The sequence below is a fragment of the Grammomys surdaster genome, unplaced genomic scaffold (assembly GCF_004785775.1).
Source record: "Grammomys surdaster isolate TR1022 unplaced genomic scaffold, NIH_TR_1.0 165, whole genome shotgun sequence".
Taxonomy (NCBI): domain Eukaryota; kingdom Metazoa; phylum Chordata; class Mammalia; order Rodentia; family Muridae; genus Grammomys; species Grammomys surdaster.
In genome coordinates, this window is record NW_021604613.1 from 1,899,448 (window position 1) to 1,924,200 (window position 24,753).

General features: G+C 37.8%; 1 protein-coding gene across 1 annotated transcript in view; it reads left to right on the top strand.

Moving 5' to 3' along the window:
- The window catches only part of Ankar (ankyrin and armadillo repeat containing), a 51,745-nt gene that overhangs the window by 8,398 nt on the left and 18,594 nt on the right, over nucleotides 1–24,753 (top strand). Inside the window, exons 5-11 of the mRNA XM_028765752.1 lie at nucleotides 3,440–3,620; nucleotides 5,269–5,488; nucleotides 8,552–8,753; nucleotides 10,071–10,279; nucleotides 13,949–14,053; nucleotides 16,898–17,139; nucleotides 18,212–18,380. Of these exons, the coding sequence (XP_028621585.1) occupies nucleotides 3,440–3,620; nucleotides 5,269–5,488; nucleotides 8,552–8,753; nucleotides 10,071–10,279; nucleotides 13,949–14,053; nucleotides 16,898–17,139; nucleotides 18,212–18,380 (1,328 nt within the window). The remainder of the gene's footprint in view (nucleotides 1–3,439; nucleotides 3,621–5,268; nucleotides 5,489–8,551; nucleotides 8,754–10,070; nucleotides 10,280–13,948; nucleotides 14,054–16,897; nucleotides 17,140–18,211; nucleotides 18,381–24,753) is intronic.

Sequence of the window (24,753 nt, forward strand, 5' to 3'; positions counted from 1 at the left end):
GGGCACCTGAAAGCAGTGGACACAGCACAAACCATTTCATTTCCATATATTAACAATTCCAAACCCTCTCTGCCAGACCTTGCTACATCTTTTATCTTCTGAATGATGTAGTTCCTCCAGGACTTGTAGGGCCCTTCATGTGCTGTGTTCTTGTATTTCACCATGAATACTGAAGTTTGAAAACATGAGTTATGGAGCTCAGAGAAAATCTCTGAACGAGAGGTGGAGAGAAGCACTTAGGAAGGTTTGTTTGCTCATTTGTTTCCACTGGTAGATACAGGCAGTTGAGAGAATAGGGCCACGTCCAGAATTCCAGAGAATAGAAATTTCAAAAATGGAGTAGAAAAAGAAACCTGGGAGAGAGAGTGAGCAAAGGAGACTGAGATGATATAACACACAAGTAAGAGAACCAGAAGGCTGTGATAGAGTAGAAGTCAAATGGGGTATTTGTGTATGAATATGAAATAATAAAAGTGTCAGATACAACAGAAAGTGACAACTCCATTTTACAGTGAAGAGCTTCCTCTAGAGTTGGTTTTGATTTGGTAAGAGAATTTTAATGGGACTATGAGTAATGGAGAATATTTGCAGCAAGTTAACGGATAAAGTAAGGGAAGGTTAATGAAACAGGAAGAGGTAAAAATAATCATATACACTTGAAGATGTATGGGGATGAGGAGAAGAGAAAATGAGGCAAAGGGAGTGTGAAGACAAAGAGTTAAATGTAATCAATTGATTATCGTCTGCTAAAGATGAAGTCAGATACCATGTGACCATGGTTTTGAAGGAGAAAGAACAGTGTAAAGATGCAGACATGTTTGTGGACCTGTGTGAAGGTGCCTCTTGCTCATAGGCAGAATCAATGAAAATATCTTCTGCTTTAAGCTGTTTGTTATCTCTTGGGAAGAGAAAGCTCTTGTTCAAAGATCTAGTGCCTACTGAATATTCCATAAACAGTCCTTGCCAAGGTGCATAATATCCTAGAGACATCTATGAATTACCTTTTACTCCTCAGCTTCTATCAGGCTTCCAGGACACCAGTGGTTCTGAAAGTGCATGGAAGCAGTGAGAAGAGCTAGATTCACGAGAGACCGTCCTTGGTGCAACAGTATAGTTGGTGTATTCATCCTGCTAGTGCTCTGTAAGAGACCCAACCACTGTAATGTGATGTCCTCGGGCAGTTGTTTCTCTAGTTTCTGACTAATGAGCAGCAATGGGAAATAAGTAGGTAGGGTGAATTGTAGGTAGACATGAGTTTTCAAGTTTTAAAAACTAATAGGCGCTGGGAGATGGCAGAGCCGTTAAAGTGCTTGCCGAACATACATGAGGATCTGAGATCTGGTCTCTAGCATCACATACAGACTCCAGGAAGAGCACTGTGTGGCTGTCATTCCATCAATAAGAGGAGAAGCTAGGTGGATCCCAGGGACTCACCATCCAGCTACATTTGCCAATGAGTGAGCCTCAGGATCAATGAGAAACTCTAAAACATGAGGTGAAGAGTCATGAAGGAAGACACTCAACTTCTGCACACACATGCATGCACACACACACACACACACACACATCTAATAAAATGAATACAAAATAAGCATGTTTCTAGACCCAGACAGAATGCAGTAAAAGTAAAAGCAGCAAACACATAATCAGTATTTTCCAGACTCACATATCAAGCACTAGAGAGCCTTCAGCCTGTGTAAAATTTAACCTCTGCGTAATGTTTTATTGGAGTTCTCTATGCCAGTTGGCCAGTATTCTCAACTGCAATGAAAAACCTTTGGCTTCTTCCTTTCCTGCCCAGATTCCCTGCTTTCTCCGGCTGGGTACCCAGTAAGCTTTGTGAATGCCATCTTTGATAGATAACTCCTGCTTCTGGCTCAGTGTGTCCTGTTCTCTCTCAATTAGCTCCTCACCATTCCTGGCAAATGACATAAGTTAGATTTGTCATCGATCCAATGAAATAAGAGTTCCTTTCCCAGTAATTGTTTTCAAAGTAGTGCTACCGTAAAACTCCAATAATTTCAAACAACATTTTAAAGACATTCTGCTTGGTTTTTTTCCCATAATGTAGAGCTCTCAGTGCTGAACCGGAGAATAACGGGAACAACTGAAAACACAGCATTTTCAAAATCTCTTGTTTTTTTTGTTTTTTTTTGTTTTGTTTTTGTTTTGTTTTTTTTTGTTTTGTTTTGTTTTGATTTTAAAGAACCGGTTACTATACTGAGTCATACTTAGAAACAGTTAGATCCTAGATTCATTTTAGGTTCAGTGTGAGTTTTCTCATCATGACAGAATAAAGGCATGGGACTACAATCAGATACTTAATGAACAACAAATCCACAAGATTAGAACAACTCTAACTTATAAAGATGACAATAATTGAAGCAGACAGATTAAATGTTCTAAAATACCCAGCTTGGAGAAGTACATACCAGTTTCATGATACTGTTGTAGATACAGGGAAGTAGATCAGAAATCTCCTTAATGAAATCAAGTGACAAGTGAGCTTTCCTAAAGTTCCTGATGATAACCACACTTAGGGTTTGAATAAGACATGTAGTATATCACCACACAGAACTTGAATGAAGGTTACCTGGCTAAAATATCTAGCCACTAACTTTGAAGTACAGGCCATCTGGGATGTCTATGCTTCTCACAAAGCATCTGTATGTGGCCAGTGCTACCTTATTATACAGATGACCCTGGATATCACACAATCATCTCATGAGAGATGCTCTCAGGGTACAAGTTGCCAAATCCTCTCTAGTGTAGTAGAGACCCCACAGGTCTCACCAGGTGCTTCTCTTTAGACTGCTTTCATTCCTGCCAGAACAGTCACCAGTGCTGCCTCTGGGGGAAGTACAAGCATTCCTGTGATAAGAAGCCACTGCAGGGAACGAACTAACCGTATGGCGTGTTGCTACTCTACTTCAGAATGAAAGGGCCTGCGTTAGTGTCAAGTCTTCCAGTCCATGTCTCAAGATGGGGTGGGAGTTTCTTTAGCCTTCTGATGCAGTAAAAGCCAAGGGGCCATTACCTAAAACAGTATTATAGTTTGGTCTTAAGGACGGTTATTCCTCAGAAAAGCAGTTTATGGACACATTAGATTAAAACAGTAAAGGGAAGGAAAACAGAGGTGGAAGATAAACCTGCAGCTCCTTTCCCTGGAACCTAGGCTTCTAGTAACTCAGAGACAGTGCTCCCAATCTCTGTCATGGGAATACAGAACCAACCCAAGTAGTCAATACAAGGATAATTGTCAAGGTAAAGTCTCTATAACAGTTGATAATAATGGTACTATTTTTATGATCAAGTATAGTTCAAACTATAGTTCTGTATGTAATTATTATGGAATAAGCAAGTTTTGACAGTATATAAATAAGCAGCAAATTAATTCACATCTATAAAACACATCCTTTTCCTTTATTTTCTTTTATAGCTACTATGTGATCTATTTTGAGCTTGAAATTTTCTACCAGCAACTCTATAAGACTCAATGGTGGGGAGCCATAAATGAAATTGTCAATAATCTGAGAGTGAAAAGGCTTCCACTGACTGAAGCTCAACTACACGAGCAATTTAAGAAAAAATTTGGTTTAAAAAAAGCTATGAAATGCAAGGTATTTTACTGACTATCAAAAAATGTAAGAAGTTGCATATTACCATAAGTTAATGTCCCATGTTCTATATGAGGTGGAAGGTCTAGGATGTGAGGTTAATGAAGGATAATGAGACAGGTTGTTAGCGATATGGAGTTTACTAGAGGAGTCATTGGTGGCTATGGACAGACAGACAGATAACATGGCAGAGACTCTGAGAGAGTTCAGTCTCTAGCACCAGACAGACAGACAGTATTATGCAGGGCTCTGATCAGAGGAAATCAGGGCCTACAAGACAAGGCAGGAGATAGATAGGTAGGTAGATAGATAGATAGATAGATAGATAGATAGATAGATAGATGATAGATAGATGATAGATAGATGATAGATAGATAGATAGATAGATAGATAGATAGATAGATAGATAGATAGATAGATAGATAGATAGAGTATTCTTAGTACTTTTCTGAGAATAGGAGTTGGTATTACTGCACAAGTTTGCAGTCGAGGTCTCTGATGCCCAGGCAAAAGGCAGGGAAATGAGTAGAGAGCAACAGTTCTGACTACCAACACTCCCTTTTACACAAAGTCACTTCTCCAGGAGAGGACCCCTAGGACCTGAAGTCTATTGGCTTGGAGCTGGACAGACAAAGTCTCAACAGGGGGCTTTGTTGTCTTCAGAGAATGGAAGAGCTCCATTAGAATGGATGTTCTAACATTACATCTGTACTGTACATTAGGGATGAACTAATGCTTCAATAAATCCTTCAGTATGAAACAAAAATTCCATCTTTTACTAGCTGGAAATCACTGTGATTCTTGAATATACATTTTTGGCAAGGTACAAAACAAATTGTCAATAAACTGGATTGAGATTAATCTGAACGGCAAATATTTACTGATGTCTAATGTTTAAAGCACTACTATAGCTACGGAAACTCCTTTGCAGAACTACTTGTATTGTTGTCACTTCTGTTACACAAATGAGAAGTGTGAGGTGCATGGAGTTAATAGGAGGCACACAGTAAGTGAGTGGCAGCGCCTGGCTCCACCGTGACATGCAGACATGAGGCAGAGTCATCCCAAGTCAAGCCCTCTGTTTAACAGGCTTTGCCTTAGCTGCTAGGACTGATGAATAGGCTCTCCATCTTCAAAGGTTACACTGGTACTTACTTTCCATTTCTTTGTTTAAAAAGCCATAGTTTTAAAACTTTGAGAACTAGTCTAACATATTTATTAGAGTTTCTCAAAGAACATGATATTTTTACCTCTTTATCTGAGAACTAGAGAAAGAAGAAAGTCTCTCCAGCTATAGATATATAGCTCAAGTTTCTTAAATTGTCCTTAGTTTCTGCATTTGCTTTTAAAGTATCTACCTACTTTGCTGAAATTGTCTGCAAGGACGAAGCTACAGTTTAAAAGAAAGAGAAACAATTTCTGCAAATGGACTTTCCATGCTCTCAATATCTCCTTGTAGCTCTATGACTTTTAGCAGTGTCCAGGGAGAAGCTCTTCACCTGTCCCCTGTGGTAGCATGGAAAATATTGAACGGAACTCTTGTGACTTTGTTGATACATTCTGTATGCTTCTTTCTTCCCTTTAAAGAAACTTTAGATGTATTTTTATTAATTTTTTTAAAAACTAATACTGATCTTTTAAATAATTTTAGAGTATCCCATTTGGTCTGAAGTCTGCTGTTGAACGAGGCTTGAATGCTGTTTTCCACACATTTAGCCGTAAAACCTCGAGCTCCACAATCAATGTTTCTGATGAAGCAGGCTATGCCATTTTCCACCATGCTGCCCTGCACAATCGGGTCTCTATCATATGTCAGCTGTGTAACGCCAACTTCAACGTCAACCAGAGACGCTTCATCATGTTCAGCCAAGGTTTCATTCAGTTTTCAAACTTTGTTCAGTACTGAATAAACCTAATTAATATAAAGCAGAATTTAATGATTTAAATGCAGTGAGTAGCCAGTTGTCCTTTAAGCACGTTTTAATGTGAAAAGAATTTTTGATAATCAAAAATTTTCTATTCATCCTTTTCCTCAGATTTCCATCTGCTGATAAAAAGGTTCATTCACAGTATGTGTAAATACATAACTCTGCTAGCAATATTACTGCTAAATCAGCACACTCTCCCAGCAGCAAGGTTTGATTAGCTTTTGAAAGGGAGAGTTTCCAGCCTTCATGTCTCTGCTAGAAACTGTATTCCACATTCTCTGATGTAATCCTGCTTTCTGTATCAATACAATGTCATTTTTTCTGACTAGTCTAGGAAACTCCTGTAATATTGGTAATCATGTTTCTATGTGGATTTTCTCTTTAAGCAGAGTCATCCAAAGTGGATATGAAAAAAGAAAGAAATGGTAAGGCATAAGTGAAGTAAGTATGTGCGTATGTTAAAAGATTATTGTACATGCTAAGACTTTTGCTGGGTGTGGTATTACAAGTCTGTAATTCCAACATATGGGAGACAGAAGCAGGAAACAGGGGTCAAAGTCATTCTTTGTTATATAGTCAATTCGAGATTAGCCTGAGCTTCATGAAATTCTGTCTTGAAAATGAACAATTACTTCATCAAAAATTAAAAAAAAAATCATTCTATAGTATATAATCGGCAAATGTTTTGTTGCATAAAATGTAAAATAAGGAAGTTTCATTTTCATTTTGAAGTATAATTTTTCTGCCCATGTTTATTGATATTCACAAGTTAGGTACTCCTTTTTTAAATAATATTTAACTAGGAATTTGATACCATCTAGACTTGTTTTATAAGTTCAGTTTCCAAAGTGGTTTTGGAAGTTAAGAGTTTAAAGAGTTTTAAGCAGTCAGGAGCTGGGAATGTAGCTCAGCTATATGGTGCTTGCCCAGCATAGGCAAGGTCCTAAATTCAGTCTCTTGCATCCTGTTCCCACCAACAGGTTAATACATTTTAGACATTCTGCCATCTAGGGGCGATAATGATGTGTGGGCTCTGAGGAATGATTACTTTTGGTGTAAAAGTTTACACCAAAAAAAAAAAAGTTTATCTCAAAATCAAAGTTTTGATATAAGCACTGGATATAAAAACCCAAAACAAGAGTGTCCTTGTCCTCCAATTTCCCTTTCATTTCTACACATGCAAGAGATTTACCATATACCTTCAGAGTCTACATAAAGTAAAGAAGAATTCTTTCATAAAAACAAAAAAACCAAACCACACAAACCACAAGTACTTTAAAAGGCTCATATTGACAAGGGCAGAGAGGGACTAGGTACTACCTATCACAGTGAGGGAACGTAGTACACCCGAGAATACTCCACAGAGGGAACATGATCTTAGTTTCTCTCCTCCTTCAATCTTCTCTCAGGACTCCTCACTGGCAGGAACTGGACAGAAGCTCATATGACAGGTCTCTCAGATGTTTCCGTGCTCATGCTTGCCTACAGTAAGCCTCTAGCAATGTATCAACTGTGTCAGCCTTCCTTCTGCAGGTCACACTGGAAGTTCTGCTTGATGGCACTGCTGATGGTCATGTTGCTCTACTTCTGGGCTACCTTACAACTTGGAACATATCAGTTTGCCCTCTGGCGTTACTTCTGTGATAAATTCTCAAAGTCCTGTTAATTTTCTGTTGAGCATTATATTTATAATTAGTGCTGACCATCACTCATGACTCGGATCATCTACGCTTTACTAGAAACTGGAAAATGAAGCAAGAAATTTTAAATTTTAGTATTCAAAAAATTTTGGTCCATTTCTTTATATCCTTCAGTCTCAAATGTCCTCGTAATGCAATGTATGGCTACCGATCCCTGCCAGCTTACTAGAACTCTTAATTTGGTTTGGTGGCAAAAGTTTTTTAAACCGTCTACTATCAAAGATTCTGTCACAGTAAATACAAGTGACAGCTATCTTGCTCTTCCTATACCTTCTACTAGTGGAACTGTCTGTTACATACTAAAGATTACAAATGTCTGTTGTCTCTTTGTAAGCTCTGTCCGAGGTCTCCAGGGTAACACAATGCAGAGTGGTGAGACCTAGCCTTCCCCCAGAGTACACATGATGACGAGACCCCATACTCTGCCAGGGACAAGCTTCAACTTGCCAGAGGTCCCAGAGAGTAGTCAAGTTCTGAGACTGCTCACAATGCCACTATTCAAACCACAGACTGGCCAGATACCTGGTGTCACACCGACCTGAATGTCCACACAACATGCTCAATGTCAACAACGCCAAGAGCCTGAAAGTGGTCAAGTGCGCACATATGTGTGCTGCTCTTGGCCAGCAATAAGCAGAGGAAACTGGGGCAACTAATATGGCCTTGAAAACCAGAGTCATTGATAATGAAGTCTTGGGTTACTTCTAGGTAGTTATATGAAGCAAATAGGGGCCATCAATAGCTATAGGACTCTCAGGATCCACGACCCAGAATATGGGAGATGGGGCCAGCTAAGAAATGATTTTAAATGCATAGATTTAGGTCATATTTTATAGACAAAGATGTGATATAAAGACTACTAATCACTTAAGCCTAGTGACATGGGCATGTTATGCCAGCTACTTTAGCAAGACCCTTTAGCAAGAAGGCTGAAAGTTTAAGGGCTAACCTGGGCAACTAAATAAAATTATATTTCAAAATAAAAATGTATGTATAGTATATACATACATATTATATTATAATATATATAATATAATATATATAATATAATAATATTATATATAATATAGTTTCCCATGTTATTTTTTGTTCATAAAAAGTATAACTATTCCAGACATTCCAAGTTAAGCAAAGAAATATAAGATTGCCCACATAATTGTTTTAATGCTTACTTTGAGGTTTTTTAAAAATATATATATTATAAAGCACTAAGCTGTATGGTAGGACTCATAAAGGCATGTTTACTTGTTGTTTATGTATTTTAGCAGTGCTAGCTCTTTGACTACTGAACAATTGTTCATCTCAGGTCCAACACCTTTACACCTGGCTGCACAAGCTTGTTCACTGGAAGCTACCATCTGTCTACTTTGTTTCAAAGCTGATTACACACTTACTGAGAAAAGAGGCTGGATGCCAATCCACTTTGCTGCCTTCTATGATAACATCTGCATCATCATTACACTCTGTAGGAAGGATCCTAGTTTGCTAGAGGCTGAGGCAACAGCGGAGTGAGTTATTGAGCATTTGTTAAGAGTATGAACTTCTGTTTTCCTGACTACCATCAACATGAAGGGCATAATTGATTTGGGGGACTTGAAAGGTAGCAAAACACTGATATCTTCTCTGGTTGTCATCTTCTTTTACTATTCAACCTTAGAATTTATAAAAACCAGAGTTTCCATCCACCTATGTGTGTCTCCTAGAGGAATAAAGAGTGGATCTTGGGAATTTTTCTAACTTTTGTATCAACAGTATAGCTTCACAGATAGGTTTATTAGGCTAACCATGTGATTAAGGAAGAGAAAGTTGTTCTTGTTTCCTATATAATCCCCAGGTAGTTCCAGATCAAGGTAGATAGAATGAATCTTGGCAGAAGCAGATACTTGTGTCTAGCAGAGATAGGAACAAAAAGAAGAAAAGTTGGAAACAGGAAACATCTCCTACAGTCTTCTGTTTCATAATTCTTCTGAAAAGCTGTTTTTAGAGTAGAGGTGTAAATTTTCCTGAGGATTGTCTAGGAATTCAAAGACCAGGTGATCATTTTGATTTCCTAAACCTTTAGTCTTAAGTCTTCAAATTGTGTGTCTGTTATTTGCATACTGGCTTGGAGGTTTGCAGGACACTGGACTTTTCTTATTGTTCCTTAATATATGGCTACCCTACCATAGAACAAAATAGCAACTACTGCCATGTCCTTTTTTTGCCTGCATTATAGACAGGAATAAAAAGACAGATGGAAGGCATCAGCACCCTCCTTTCTCTTCACAGGGGTGCCCTTGCAACTTCCACTACTGTCCTGTTCTAACACACACTTGTTTGTGTTGTCCCATGCCTACCTATGAAAGAAGATGGGAGATGGAACATTGGATTGGATAACCATGCACACAACCCAAAGATCTTCATTATATAAAACAACAATCTGTTTTCATACTGTTAGTTTCTGCTACAATGGGGAAACTGGGATTTGCAATTCAATGTAAAATGTTTAAAACTGTGTCTGACAACTATCAAATCAATTTGATATTACCTGATTATGTCTCCACTAATTTATAGAACTGCTGAAAAGATTAGATAAGACAGTGTATTTTAATTATTTTGTATAGTATCAACTTCCAAACACATTATAAGGTGTAATAACTGACAAAGAGGACAGAGATGACTACTAAGGATACGTAGGCAGGAAGGCAGGATGTGGGATTCAGAGAATGAGAATCTAAAGAAAGACAAAGGGATAGTATAAATTAGAGTTCTTTCAGCAATACAATAAAAGAAAATGCAGTGCTGTACGTGTGCTCAACACTGCTACAATGTGTGCTTGATTTTAGGAATCAGTGCACTCCACTGTTACTTGCTGCCACATCGGGAGCCCTAGACACTATCCAGTACCTGTTTTCTCTTGGTGCGAACTGGAGAAAAACAGACACAAAGGGAAACAACATTATCCATCTGTCAGTGCTTACTTTTCATACAGAGGTACTCAAGTATATAATAGAGCTGAATATCCCCGAGCTTCCAGTTTGGAAAACTCTGGTGGGTGAGTATAGAACATGAGATTTCATTGTAAGGAAATGTTCTGATTATTCTATAATATGATCTTTGATATGCTGAAATGGAATGCATAAAATAGAATATGTATATCTTTAAAATTAAAAATCATGAAATAAATTTATGCATTGAAACCAACAATAGTACAGTTGATAAGGGGAACTATACTTTTGTGTGCAAAAGTAGTTTGATTTCTAACTTAAAGATCTGTGGCCAAATGAACTATATCATACACAATGATATTTACTCTTATTTCCCAACTTTCTTAGAAGTCAGAACATCATTTTCTCCATTAATAAACCAAATTCCATAAGAAAAAAAAAAGAAAGAAAGAAAAAGAGGAAATTCAAGTTTAGGTAGCAAACTTTTTTTTTTTTTTTACTTATTCCTTATTCCTAATTTTAGAGACAGTTTTAGAAAAGTTTTCCTTCACATTTTGATGAATGTTCTATACAAAATTTTGTGTTCAATTTAGCCAGAAGAATAAGGGTTGTACAATCAATTGAATGTACATGTCAGAACGTATTCCTCCCCCAAGCCACATTAATACACGAGGATTAAACAATGAACCAGCAGCAGCAGTCAGGATTCAAGAGGACAGGAGTGATGGGACCAGGCAGCCACGTCTTAGACTTAGCATCCCAGAGAATTCCAAGCTATTATTAGGAGAGCTGAGAACTTCTCAATCATGTACCTCACAGTCCTCGAAAGGCTGGAGAACAGGCAGTGCCAGGGCTCTCCACAGAGCCCAGCCGGAAAGGCCAGCAGCTGCTGAGGCTGCCTTTCTCCTTGGTGAACAGAAGTGGGAAGGCGCCAGGGAGCAGAGAGAAAGGGTGACAGCAAAGAGGTGTTCCAGAGTGGACCCAGCCTTATTTAGCCAGAGAAAAGTGCCACTGAGTCAGAGAAATCCAAGGTGAATCTCAAATAGGGAAAAATTATATCCAGGAAAAATAATTGTGAGGAAATGAGACAATACCATGGGTTGCTAGAATGCCCAGCTGAGAGTGATATTGTATAGGCAATGTTAAACCCAAAGTATTGATTCAAGTAACAACTGTAAATATGAGGAAACGGCAGAGCAACTTTGAGCTGGCTTTTCATTTCCCATATCATGAAGCCACAAACAAAGCCTAAGGCCATGGCAGCAAGATGCAGCACTATGTCAAGCTAGGCAGATCTATGGACCACACAGTACAAAGTACTGCTTTTAGAGAGGTAAACCCAGAGAAGTGGGTGCAAAATCACAATATTTTCTGTAGATATTTTAGAGGTATATAATTTTGAATTGTGAACATAAAATAAAAATTAAATAAAAATAAAAGAGATAGAGAATGAGAACAGATCTTTTCCCATTGGGTAAGATACAGTTACGATTTCAACCTGACTTCTGGATTAAGATGTTTGGCTCTTTGGACACAGTAAGGCACCTTTTGTATAAAAATGAGGGCCTGAATCCAGATGCTAAGCACACAAGTGAAGTTGGGCATTGTGGCCTGTTTGCAATCCTAGCACTCGGGTTTGCAAAACTGAGAATTTCCCCCAACTTTGTGTTTAATCTAGCTAGAACTATATAAAGATAAGGGGATTAGGTTTTTAATGTATTCATGAGAATGTACTTATTCCCAAGACACCCCCCCCCCAACACTGCATGAAGACTAAGCAGCAGACAAAAACTCAAGGGGAAACAAGGAGAACATGACACAATAGAAATGGCAGGCAGGCCAGTTCCGGGAGCGCACTGTCTACCCAGTCTAGCCAACAGATGAGCTCTAGGTTCAGTGGAAGTGCTGTCTCAAAAACTAGGGTAGAGTCACTCAGGAAGCAAAGGCAGGTGAATCTCTGTGAGTTTGAAGCTAGCCTGGTCTACATTCCAGGACAGCTAGAGCTAAAACAGAGAAACTGTCTTGAAAAACCAAAACCAACCAACCAACTCAACAAAACCAAAACCAAACCAAACAAAAAATTAAGGTAGAGAAGAAATAGTGAAAAGTTCTCGATGTTGACCTCTGGACTCCAGATCTCAAAACAAATATACATTTATGAACAAACAAAACACACATTCACACAAATATCAAACACACACATATACAAATACACGTGAATGCACACACACAAAACAAACTTATACACACAAATGCACATGTGGTTGCACACATAAAGCCATTCATTCAAACACTACATGCAAATAAATGGACATGAATGCACACACACAAAGCATATTTTCATGGAAACACTATAACACTATGGACATATAAACAAATGCTTATGAATGCACATACACAAAACACACATTCACAGAAACACTATAAATGCGCACACACACACACACACAAACACACACTTTAAAAAAATGAAATCCAACTATTTGTTAAAAACAGTGCCAGTACCAATCTTGGAAGACATTTTCTGAGTACATCAGCCCAAGAATTTACTGGGAAATGTCTTAGTGTTTACTTTTATGCATATATGTGGTTGCATCTTAATCTTTTAAAAGAGTAACTGTGAGGATCAACTTGACTTATAATGACAACCATCACAAATATCTCTAAGTCTGACCCTTGACAAGGATGACTTAATGGTGTATGTAACTCCCAGTGGCTACTGTTTACAGTATCCATGGTTACAAAGTCCTGGTAATTACATGATAATGACACCAGCAGAATAATAATTAGAGGCAAGTTAGTTATTGGCCCTTGGAGTAGAAACTAAAATTTAAAACAATCTCAGTAAGGACCAGGCCACTTGTGCACATAGAGGTCAGAAAGAGATGAAGGAAAGCTAAAGCACCATGTTTTCTTACACCATAGACATTATTTAGAAATATATATGTTTCATCTTTTGTTTGGAGTTTAAATTCATGCTAGATTTTTTAAAATAATAATAATTTTCAGGAAATATATAAATAATTTAATGGCTACTAAAATCATATGGATAAAGTAGTTTACTTTGTCATCCTTAAAATCTCCTCAAATTTTATTCAAAATTAATCATAGGCACAATAAAAATACGTGATTTTTCAAGTGAATTTGAACTGTATTTCTAGGCAGTATTACTGACTCAGACCAAAGACAAATAATTTAGTAATTTTTTTTAGTAATCATATATATTTAAACTTCAAAGGTTAACTTTTGTTACTGTCACAAGTGCCCAACATAATCAACTTCTGCAGAGCAACTTTATTTGGGGAGACAAGATTGGCTGTGATGACATAATAACACTTATTACAGGATCCTATGGCAGAGGCCCATTACCTATTTGCTTCATGAGAGGTATAATAAAACAGAGAGACAGGAAGAGGAAGGGATGGAATTCTACAGTTTCTTTCATAGATACTTTCCCCAATGATCTAAAACCTCCACCATGTCCTATTTCTTAAAGTTCCCATCATCATTGACTAGCACCAACCTAGACACCAATAGACACAAGTGGTGACTAAAGCGTTACGAAGGGCCTTTGAGGACCACCCCAGGTCTAAGCTATAACCCCTGATCATCCAGCCAGCATCTACCAGAGGACCACAAACATGGAATGAATGTAGCCTATGCAATTGGCGATGGGATGGTCTTAACTCTTGTGTTCACTTCACTTATATAAAAACAAAGTCAGTCATTGCCTGACGTGGATTACAGTTGTTTTTTTTCTGTTGAATACTCACCAGAAATGTTGCAGTGTGAAAGCTTCAAACGAAGGATGATGGCTGTCATGTCCTTAGAAGTAATTTGCTTAGCAAATGATCGATACTGGCAATGTATTTTAGATGCAGGTAATATAAATTATATTAACTATCTTTTTCTTATCACATTTTCAGTAGAGCTATACTGTATCCATGTAAACCATTTAAACATATATAGGATATATATATATATATATATATATATATATATATATATATATGCAAAATTAATTCGGGGATCAGATGTAAAGCACACACTCTACCACTAACCTAATTTCATATATATATATATATATATATATATATATATATATGCAAATTTTCCAAACCTGAATGCTAGGGTTTTCCTCAACTTTATCTTATCATTCATATATATATGTATACATATATATATATGTAGTTTTTTTCAAGATAGGGTCTCACATGTAGCCTAGGCTGGCCTTGAACTTGTAATCCTTTTTTTTTAATTAAAAAAATTGAATACAATATATCTGATCATGTTTTTGCCCTCCCTGACTCCTCCTTTGATCCTCCCTTCCTCTCTCAACTTTGTTTTCTTTTTTGCTCTGTTTCTAAACAAACAAGCAAAGAAAATAAAAAACCAAGAAACAAAAACAAAGCAAGAAACAAGCACTCACAAAACATAAATAAAAACAAGCAGGCAAAAATCTGAAAAGACAAAAACATCAATACAAAGCAAAATTAAACAAAATATCACAGGGTTCTTTTTATTGTTGTTGTTGGCCAATTATTCCTGGGCATGAGGTCTGCCTCAGAGTATGGTTTATATGCCTAGTGAGACTCCACTGGAGAAACCTAAATTTCTCTTTTCAGTGGGTTTCAAATGCCGATAGCCTCGTTCTCAGGATAGGTGATTCTCATAGTCTTTCCACCTCCTCCTCTTCTACATAGATCCCTGAACCTTTAGGGGCAAGGTTTGGTAAAGACATCCCAGTTAGGACTAAGTGCTATAAAATCTCTCTCCAAGTTGTCCAGTACTGTGTCTTTGTGTTGGAGAGGCAGAGGAAACCTTCCTGCTGTGGGCTGAGTGATTGAGGCACTGACCCATGTGCATAGTAGTGTGTCATCAGGAGTCATCTGACTGTCATGTTCCTTTAGCAGAATGATAATGGTTTCCACTAAGGTCCATCACTATCTAGTCTCAGGGTCTTGGTCACACTAGCAGTGTCAACTGTGGTTTCCTTCGCCTTACAGCATGTTGAATGCTAGGTTTACAAGCATATGCAATCGAACACTGCTTTAAAAATATGTTTTTACCTCTAAAGGACGCTTTTTAGTTGCCTTTAAGCTTCTTTTTTCTTTAAGATCACTTTTGTCAACTTTGTGTCTTATTTTTCATGTGAAAACTGCCCATGATAAAAAAAAAAAACTATATACTTTTTAGAGGAACTCTATTTCTCTAAAAACTTAAAATTTTAAGAAGTAATAAAACTAACTTTATCCAACTATTTGTTCTAGTTGAATATTGGTTGGGAAAACTACCCTGACAAAAAACAACTTAGAGAAGGAAGTGCTTGTTTTAGCTTATAGTTACAGGCTACAATTTATCATTACAGGAAAGTCAAAGATTCAGAAACTTGCGTTAGCTAGTCACATACGTCCACAGTTAGTAGCGGAGAGAAACAAATGTGTGCATGCATGCCTTTGTGTGCCCGGCCCTCTTTCTGTACTTACAGTTCTGGAGCCCTACCTAGGTCATGGTGTTGGCGATGCCAATTGATGTAGGTGAGTTCCCACATCAACTAACAGTAGTACTCGAAACCATCATCCATATTCAGGCTAATCTTGTACAGACAGTTCTTCACTGAGACTCTCTTCTTAGGTGAGTCTAGATTATGTCAAGTTGACAAGGAACTGTCACCATCACAGCGTTGCTATAATTATTCATTTATAAATTATTCCAGTTCTAAACTTGCACAACTTATTTTTTAAACTAAAAACTAGAAAATGTCAGACCACGTTTGTACATAGTCTTGCATTTAGCAACTCCATTAATTGTGTGGCTTCTCTGGCCTGGTTTATTCATTAATCAAATGGATTGACTGCATGGAGTTGTTCTGAGAGCAGCACTGCCCACTACAGCTTTCTAAAATGATAGGAATGTCTGAACTCTCCAGCATGGTACCTACTTCCTCCCTAAGGTGCATATCGAAACACATCTAATGTTCCATGAATATTGATGACTGAAAAGCTCAAATTTATCTAACTCATTAAAAACATGTTTGAAATAGCTCTATGTCCCTCAAAAAGTCAACAATAGATGGTTCCATTTCAGGTCGATAAATAAATGAGCCTATATTGTGCTCATATTTTTCAGAACATTGTATGTTTCCTATGGTGTGGTTTCTTATCAACTAAAGTGATATAAACCTAACAAAGATTCAACTCAGGGCCAAGTTTTCTATGACAATGAATGACTAATTATAATAAATGAAGTTACTAGATCAGCACTTTTTCACATTTAGTTTTAAGATAACATATGATAACATGTTAAAATAATTAAAAAGAATACTACCACAGAAAGACAGTTCAGTACCCAGACAAGGACCTTACCATGAGGTATTACAGCATTTAGGATGCTGAGTCAGGAAGATGGAGAACTGACTGAATAATTGAGCTTCAATCTACATAAAAAATTATCAAATCTCATAGGCCAAGCTGGTTTAGATATACTAATATAAAGTATATGATTTGCATGCTTTGTGAAATCAAATATGCAAAGCAAAAGGGCCTCTGCCTTGTAGATAAGACATAATTATTTCTGCATCACTTCAAGTTGCTATTCTATACTTTGCAGAACTGTCTATAATTATTTATATTGACATACCATGAATGTTGCTTCAATACTGTTAGGATATGTCACCTATAAATGATTTTGAATAATGTATGCTTATTCTAGTCTTATCTTTACAGGCACTATTCCTGCCTTAGTCAATCTATTAAAATGTCCCAAAATAAAGCTGCAGTGTAAAACCGTTGGGTTGCTGAGTAATATCTCAACTCATGTAAATGTGGTGCATGCAATGGTGGAGGCAGGAGGCATTCCTGCTTTGATCAACCTGCTGGCTTCTGATGAACCTGAACTCCACTCTCGATGTGCCGTTATTCTGTATGATATTGCTAAGTGTGAAAACAAGGATGTTATTGCCAAATATGTGAGTACTGTTGTATAGAACCTGTTTTTCAACTAACAGCAACCCTCTCACATAGAAATTAGAAAGATAAAGATACACGTTGTTATATAGTAACAAACTTACTAGAGTTGGTGGGGAGAGAGGAGGGAAAAGCATCTCAGCCAGCAGCAGTCATTCAGGTGAGTGCAGGTCTGTAGCATAGTGGGCTTACAGGGCCTAAGGTCAGCGTTGACAGAATTTAGAGTACCCTGTGAGAAGATGGAGTATCTTTCATCATATATACTGGTTGTTTCTTGTTTAAATGAAGATATTCGTTCTGTGTAAGAAATATTTCCCAACTGTGAACCAGAAAGAATTAGAAAAAAAATCACTTTTGGAGAATACTAAGGAATTGTGCTAATGCTTTAGTTCCTCAAATAAAACTACCCAGTTGTGTCCACTAGTATTTAAGATCTGTCTTTAGATATTTACAAATGAAATGAACTTACTTGATCCGTTTCTTCACTTTCATGCAGTTGTTTCTTCAGTATGAATTGAACCATCTGCATTATAAAATGCACTTTCTGTTAGGCTTAATGCTCCACTTTGAGTTTCTGATGGTTGGACCCACTTCTATCTTGTTTTCTTTGTACTCTTTTTTTTTTTTAATTTGCCTTTGTTCATTTTTTTAAACTTCTCTGAAAAACTTTAATTTCCGTGTCTAAAGGACAGTCCTTTGAACAATATATTGAAAATATAGTCACACCCAAGTCTTATTCTGAGTTACTCAGTTTTATCTACTCAACTCTCCTGTTAATTGACTCTGGCCAGAACTATGATAATTTGTCTGTGTATGTAGTACACTTAGTCTGTGCCACTCCTTTCCATTTTATTGGGTCAGACAATGCATATGTGTGTGTTTATCTTAGTTCTACAATAATATTGTATTTCCTGGGTAAGAATTACTCAGTTGTCTTAACTTACTGTGTGACAGCAGTAGACATTTTTGTTCTCTTCTGTATAAGGATGTGTTTACAGAAAGCTTACAGACTTTTAAATAAAATTGTATCAATCTTAAAGGAATTCAAATGTAATTCTCTTTGATGCCTTTTAGAATGGAATTCCAGCTCTGATAAATCTCTTAAGCCTTAACAAAGAAAATGTACTGGTGAACGTAATGAACTGTATCCGAGTGTTATGTATGGGAAACGAAGGCAACCAAAAAGCAATGAGAGACTACAATGGCATCCAGTACCTCATCCAGTTTCTGAGTTCCGAATCTGGTGAGCCTCATCCTGTCTGTTTAAAAGTGACAGATTTACCAAATGAAGCAAACACATATCTGTATTTGTCCATGGACAAATATTTTGGATTTATCTTTGAATGGATCTAGGCACATAATATAACACAAAATATCTGGGAAACTTAAAATTATGACGTTTGGAGAAATAACTGACTCTCAAAAATATATTAAAGTGTTTAACAAGAAATTTGCCTGAGTAAAAACATTAGCATGAATAATGAAAATAGAGCATATAATATGTTTGAAGAGGAGATTTCTTCTCATATGAATAAGTATGTATTTCAATCAATGGACGTTATTTTGCAATGTATAACAAGAACTTAAGATTTGCTCTTATATATCTGATATCAAAAATTCAAGACAATCATCAGGCGCCTGCTTCTAAAGTGCATCTCGGTTACAAGAACCCTAGGACGTTCTCAGGATACTTTGGTAGCAGCTGCACGTTAGTACATTCAGGTTCTATAACAGCAATCTCATCCAGGGAGTGTACACAATAGTATGAGCTTTCCATTTTTGACAAAAACATTGGTGAAGATTTATCCTTTTTCGTTCCTGCTTGGTTTGTTGTGTGCCTTTCTGCCACAGTTCATCATACATAAATACAAATTAAATACAAAATAAAAATATTGGTTAAAAGAGAAGCCAAGGTAAAAGATAAGGAAAATGTTCAGAGAGCTTACTTTGATTTTAGAATTTCAAATTTAAGCAAGTGTCATCTCTAATACTCTGTATCATGTAGTAAAGACTCTTAAAGGTTCCCACCAGCCCTTAAGTTTCTGTTCCAAGTCCTTCTATACCTCTAACTGTGTCTACCGGCTACTGAGAAGCAGAATGGAGGGATAGGTTTTCCATACAGTTTAATCATTTAAATTTTATTTATAATTATTTCTTTGTGTCATTAATTAAAACTTAAAGAGACTAGCTCTTTTTTCTCTGCCTGATCTAGATATTATAAAAAGCAGTAGTTATAGCAATAATTTAAATAAATGAGCTCACAAAAAAGTAATACACATGAATAATTAAAATACTTCCCTGGCGGATGGAGAAATGGCTCAGTGGTTAAGCGTTTCCAGCACCCACCTCAGGTAGCCCTAGGGCATCTGATGCCCCTGTCCTTTGTGGAAATCTGCAGTCACGTGCACAGACACATACATAGAATTAAAAATAATAAAATTATTTAAAATAGAATTCTCTTTTAGGTCTAACACCTAAATAAAAGCATTGTTTTCCTACATGGTAATCTATACTCTTCTCTTTAAGAAGTATGAAGAATTTAAACTTAAAATTTAATTATTTTTCCCTCTGCTTAAATTTTACTTATAACTTCAGTATTTTAACAACTAATTCTCTTGATTATGAGCCAGGTTGCTAAGTCATAGAGTATTAAGAAAATAATATCAAAGTGGGTTCATGATTTCTGTTTTACTTTGTTTTTTGAGAAAGGAGGGTTGATTTGACAAACTAATATTTTATAAAAAATTTTAAGTTTGGTTCAGGGAAAACTGAAAATTTCTCCTCAATTTTGGTGGCAAATCTTGATGAAGACATTATCTTCCTCCTCCTCCTCCTCCTCCTCCTCCTCCTCTTCCTCCTCCTCCTCCTTCTCCTCCTCCTCCTCTTCCTCCTCTTCCTCCTCTCTCCTCCTCCTCCTCCTCATTATTGAGGCAAGATCTCACTGGGTAGACCAGGCTAGCTTAGATCTTACAGAGATCTAGCTGCCTCTCAAGTGCTGGGATTAAAGGAGTGTCTGGCTTATTTACACAGTATTAAAGTACTGATTTTTTTTTGGGGGGGGGGAGGTTTTTTTTTTTTTTTAGATTATTCAAATCCTACTTTTTTTCATTTTTATTGGTTATTTTATTTACATTTGAAATGTTATCCTCCTTCCCAGTTTCCCCTCCACAGGCTCCTATCCCCTCCTCCCTACCCCTGCCTCTATAAGGGTGCTCCCCCAACTACCCGGCCATTCCTTCCTTAGTGCCCTAGCATCCCCTTACCCTGGGTCATCAAGCCTACATAGGAACAAGGGGCCCCCTCCCAGTGATGCCACATAAGACAACCCTCTACTACATAAGCAGCTGGAGCCACGGGTATCCCCTGTGTACTCCTTGGTTGGTGGTTTAGTCCCTGGGAGCTTTGGGGGTCTGGTTGGTTGATACTGTTGTTTTTCCTATGGGGTTGCAAACCCTTTCAGCTCCTACAGTCCTTGCCCTAACTTCTCCATTGGGGTCCCTGCACTCAGTCCAATGTTTGGCTGTGTGCATCCGCATCTGTATTGGTGAGGCTGGCAGAGACTCTCGGGACAGCTATACCTGGCTCCTTTCAGTAAGCACTTCTTGACATCAGCAATGGTGTCTGGGTTTGGTGTAAGCAGATAAGATTGATACCTAGGTGGGGCAGTCTCTGGATGGTCTTTTCTTCAGTCTACTGCTCCACTCTTTGTCCCTGCATTTCCTTTTGACAGGAGGAATTCTGGATTCATATTTTTGAAGTGGGTGGGTGACCCCATCCCTCAACTGAGGGCCATGCCTATGCACTGGATATGGTCTCTACTGGTTCTATCTTTGTTGGGTGTTTCGGCCAATGTCCTCCCTGTTGGGTCCTGGGAACCTCTTAGGTCCCTGGCAGATGAGACTTTCTAGTGAATACCCCCAATTCCCCCTACCTCACTGTTAAACATCTCCTTTCAAATTCCTGACCCTCTGTACTGCTCCCCCATTTCCTCCCATATCTGAACTGGCCCCTTTTTCCCTCCCCCTCTTCTCTCCATCCCAGATCCCCCTCTCCCTCTATTACCTGGAGAATATTTTCTTCCCCCTTCTGAGTAGGACTGTAGCATCCAGACTTTGGTGTTCTTTCTTCTTGGGTTTCATATGGTCTGTGAGTTGTATTGTATTCTGAGCTGCTTTTTGGCTAATATCCACTTATCAGTGAGTACATACCATGTGTGTTCTTTTGTGATTGGGTTACCTCACTCAGGATGTTATTTTCAAGTTCCATCCATTTGCCTGAAATTTCATGAAATCGTTGTTTTTAATAGCTGAGTAATATTACATAGTGTAGCTGTACCTTCTGTATCCATTCCTCTTTTGAGGGACATGTGAGTTGTTTCCAGGTTCTGGCTATTATAAATAAGGCTGCTATGATCATAGTGGAGCATGTGTCCTTTTTAATATGTTGGAGCATCTTCTGGGTATATGCCCAGGAGTGGTATAGCTGGGTCCTCAGGTAGAACTATTTCCCACTTTCTGGGGAACCTCCAGACTGATTTCTACAGTGGTTGTACCAGCTTGCAATCCCACCAGCAGTGAAGAGTGTTCTACTTTCTCCACATCCTCATCAGCATCTGCTGTCACCTGAGTTTTTGATCTTAGCCATTCTGATTGGTGTGAGGTGGAATCTCAGGGTTGTTTTGATTTGCATTTCCCTGATGACTAAGGATGTTGAACATTTCTTTAGGTCCCTCTCAGCCATTTGAGATTTCTCAGTTGAGAATTCCTGTTTAGCTCTGTACCTCATTGTTAATAGGGTTGTTTGATTCTCTGAAGTCTAACTTCTTGAGTTCTTGTACATATTGGATATTAGCCCTATATTAGATGTAGGGTTGGTAAAGATCTTTTTCCAATCTGTGGATTGCCCTTTTGTCCTATTGACAGTATCCTTTGCCTTACAGAAGTTTACAATTTTATGAGGTTCCATTCGTCAATTCATGATCTTAGAGTATAAGCCACTGGTGTTCTGTTTAGGGAATTTTCCCCTGTGCCAGTGTGTTCAAGGTTCTTTCTCATTTTCTCTTCAATTAGATTCATCGTATCTGGTTTTATTTGGAGGTTCTTGATCCACTTAGACTTGAGCTTTGTACAAAGAGATAAGAACAGGACAATTTACATTCTTCTACATGCTGACCACCAGTTGAACCAGCACCATTTGTTGAAAATGCTGCCTTTTTATTCGACTGGATATTTTTGGCTCCTTTGTCAAAGATCAAGTGACCATAGGTGTGTGGGTTCATTTCTGGGTCTTCAATTCTATTCCACTGATCTACTTGTCTGTCTCTGTACCAATATCATACAGTTTTTAAAAAAAAATCACTATTGCTCTGTAATACAGTTTGAGGTCAGGTATGATGATTCCCAGAAGTTCTTTTATTGTTGAGATTGTTTTTTTGATATCCTGGGTTTTTTGTTATTCCAGATAAATTTGAGAATTGTTCTTTCTATGTCTGTGAAGAATTGAGTTGGGATTTTGATGGGGATTGCGTTGAATCTTTAGATTGCTTTAGGTAAGATGGCCATTTTTACTACATTAATCCTGCCAATCCATGAGTATGGGAGATCTTTCCATCTTCTGAGAACTTCAATTTCGTCAGAGACTTGAAGTTCTTCTCATATAGATCTTTCAGTTACTTGGTTAGTGGCAAACCAAGATATTTTATATTATTTGTGACTATTGTAAAGGGTGTCATTTCCCGAATTTCTTTATCAGCCTATTTATCCTTTGAGTATGAAGGCTTCTGATTTGTTTTAGTTTTGTATTCAGCCACTTTGCTGAAGTTATTTATCAGCTGTAGAAGTTCTCTGGTGGAATTTTTGGGTCACTTATGTATAATATTGTATCATCTGAAAATAGTGATATTTTGACAAGTACCAGGGATCCTCCTGTTTCTACCCTTCTTCCCATAATGACTTTGTAGTTGACTTACTTATTCTCTATAGTATCCTTTCCGATATTGTTTAATGTTTTACCTTTTGTACCTATGAAACTAGGCTAGTGTGCCATAGAAGAGTTTGCTGTATTGTAATTGCATCCTCAGACATATGTCCTTCGTAAAGTCCTCTATCATATTCATGAGATGGGATTTTAGATCTGAATCTTGCTCTTCAGGTGTGTTAGGGTATCCTGGGCTTGGTGTGGTGGGAAAACTGGGTTCTGATGTTGTCAAGTAGCCTTGGTTTCTGTTCTTATGTTCTTGCATTTGCCATCTGGTTATCTCTACTGCTAACTGCCCTTGCTGTCTCTGACTGGAGCCTGTCCCTCTTGTGATCCTGGTTGTGTCAGAACTCCTCAGAGTCCAGCTGTTTCTGTGATCCTATGATTCTGGGATCCTATGATCCTGAGATCCTAGGTATGCCAGAGCTCCTGGAAGTTAAACTGCCTCTGGGATCCTGAAATCCTGGTGTGACCAAGCTCCTGAGATCCTGTTGTGTCAGAACTCCTGGGAGTCAAGCTTTCTCCGGGTGTTGCAGGAGTGGGTGAGGATCCAGAGCTCTGGGTCTGCTCTAGGCACTGGTTCAGACTGGAAGGAACCCATCCCACTGGCTGAGTGATGGTTTCTGCATCCCTGGATCCTCAGGGTCCCAGTTACTCTGGGTGTTGGAGCATATGTTGTGGCTTCACCTGTGATCCTGGATGTCAGGTACTGTTCTTTTGTCTTTTGTTTTTTGTTTTTTGTTGTTGTTTTTTTAAATTAGAAGCACTATATTGAGCTATCATCAAAGAAGATGATGTTATTTTTTAAAATGTTCTGAATGGAGGTTCATATCTTGAATTATAAGAAACATTAAATAAACCTGAACTCATGTTTAAAATAAATGACTAATATACATTTAAGAAGTCTAAGTCACCAAAAGTAAAGAAAGACTAAAGAACTGTTTTAGATTACAGAAAATATAGACATAAAAAATGAAATGCATGCTCTCAACCTGCAAGAAAAGTGTTTTAGAGGACATTACAGAATAGCATATATAATATGGTTAAAGCATTGTATCTACTGATTGTTCTGTGTATCTATATGCTACACATACACTCAAATGTGTGTGGAGTCCCTGTAGACATCATGGTCAACTGCAAAATGATCCATGAAAAGACAAGGAAAACTCAGTTTAGCCCAACTTAGTCAGCTAGGTTGGATCAAACCTCAGGATTCTGATGCTAGGTAGTTTATTGCCAGCATATTTAAACAAAGGAATAATTTGAAAAAAAAAAAAGAGTTTCCTGGTGTAATACAATCCCTTGTGCATAAGGAGGCATGGTTACATTAAAGCATAACTCATAGTACATGTCATTTTCCCCAAGAAGATGGGTTCTACAGATAGGCTACCTGTATGACCTTCAAAGCCTATGGGAGGATTCGGAATGGACTCAGTCATACAGATAGTGTAGAGGTCATTTGGGCTATTAGCCACCTTCAGTTCTGGTTGTGGGAGCTTGACATGACCTGACCCTATAGATAATACAGATCACCAGGTTGTTAACTGCCTCCATTCCCAGCCTTCTGGATGGAAAAAAATATATGTGCGTTCCATTAAAAGGACAATCCTGTGTGCTTAAATTTCCTAGCTTTGATCTGT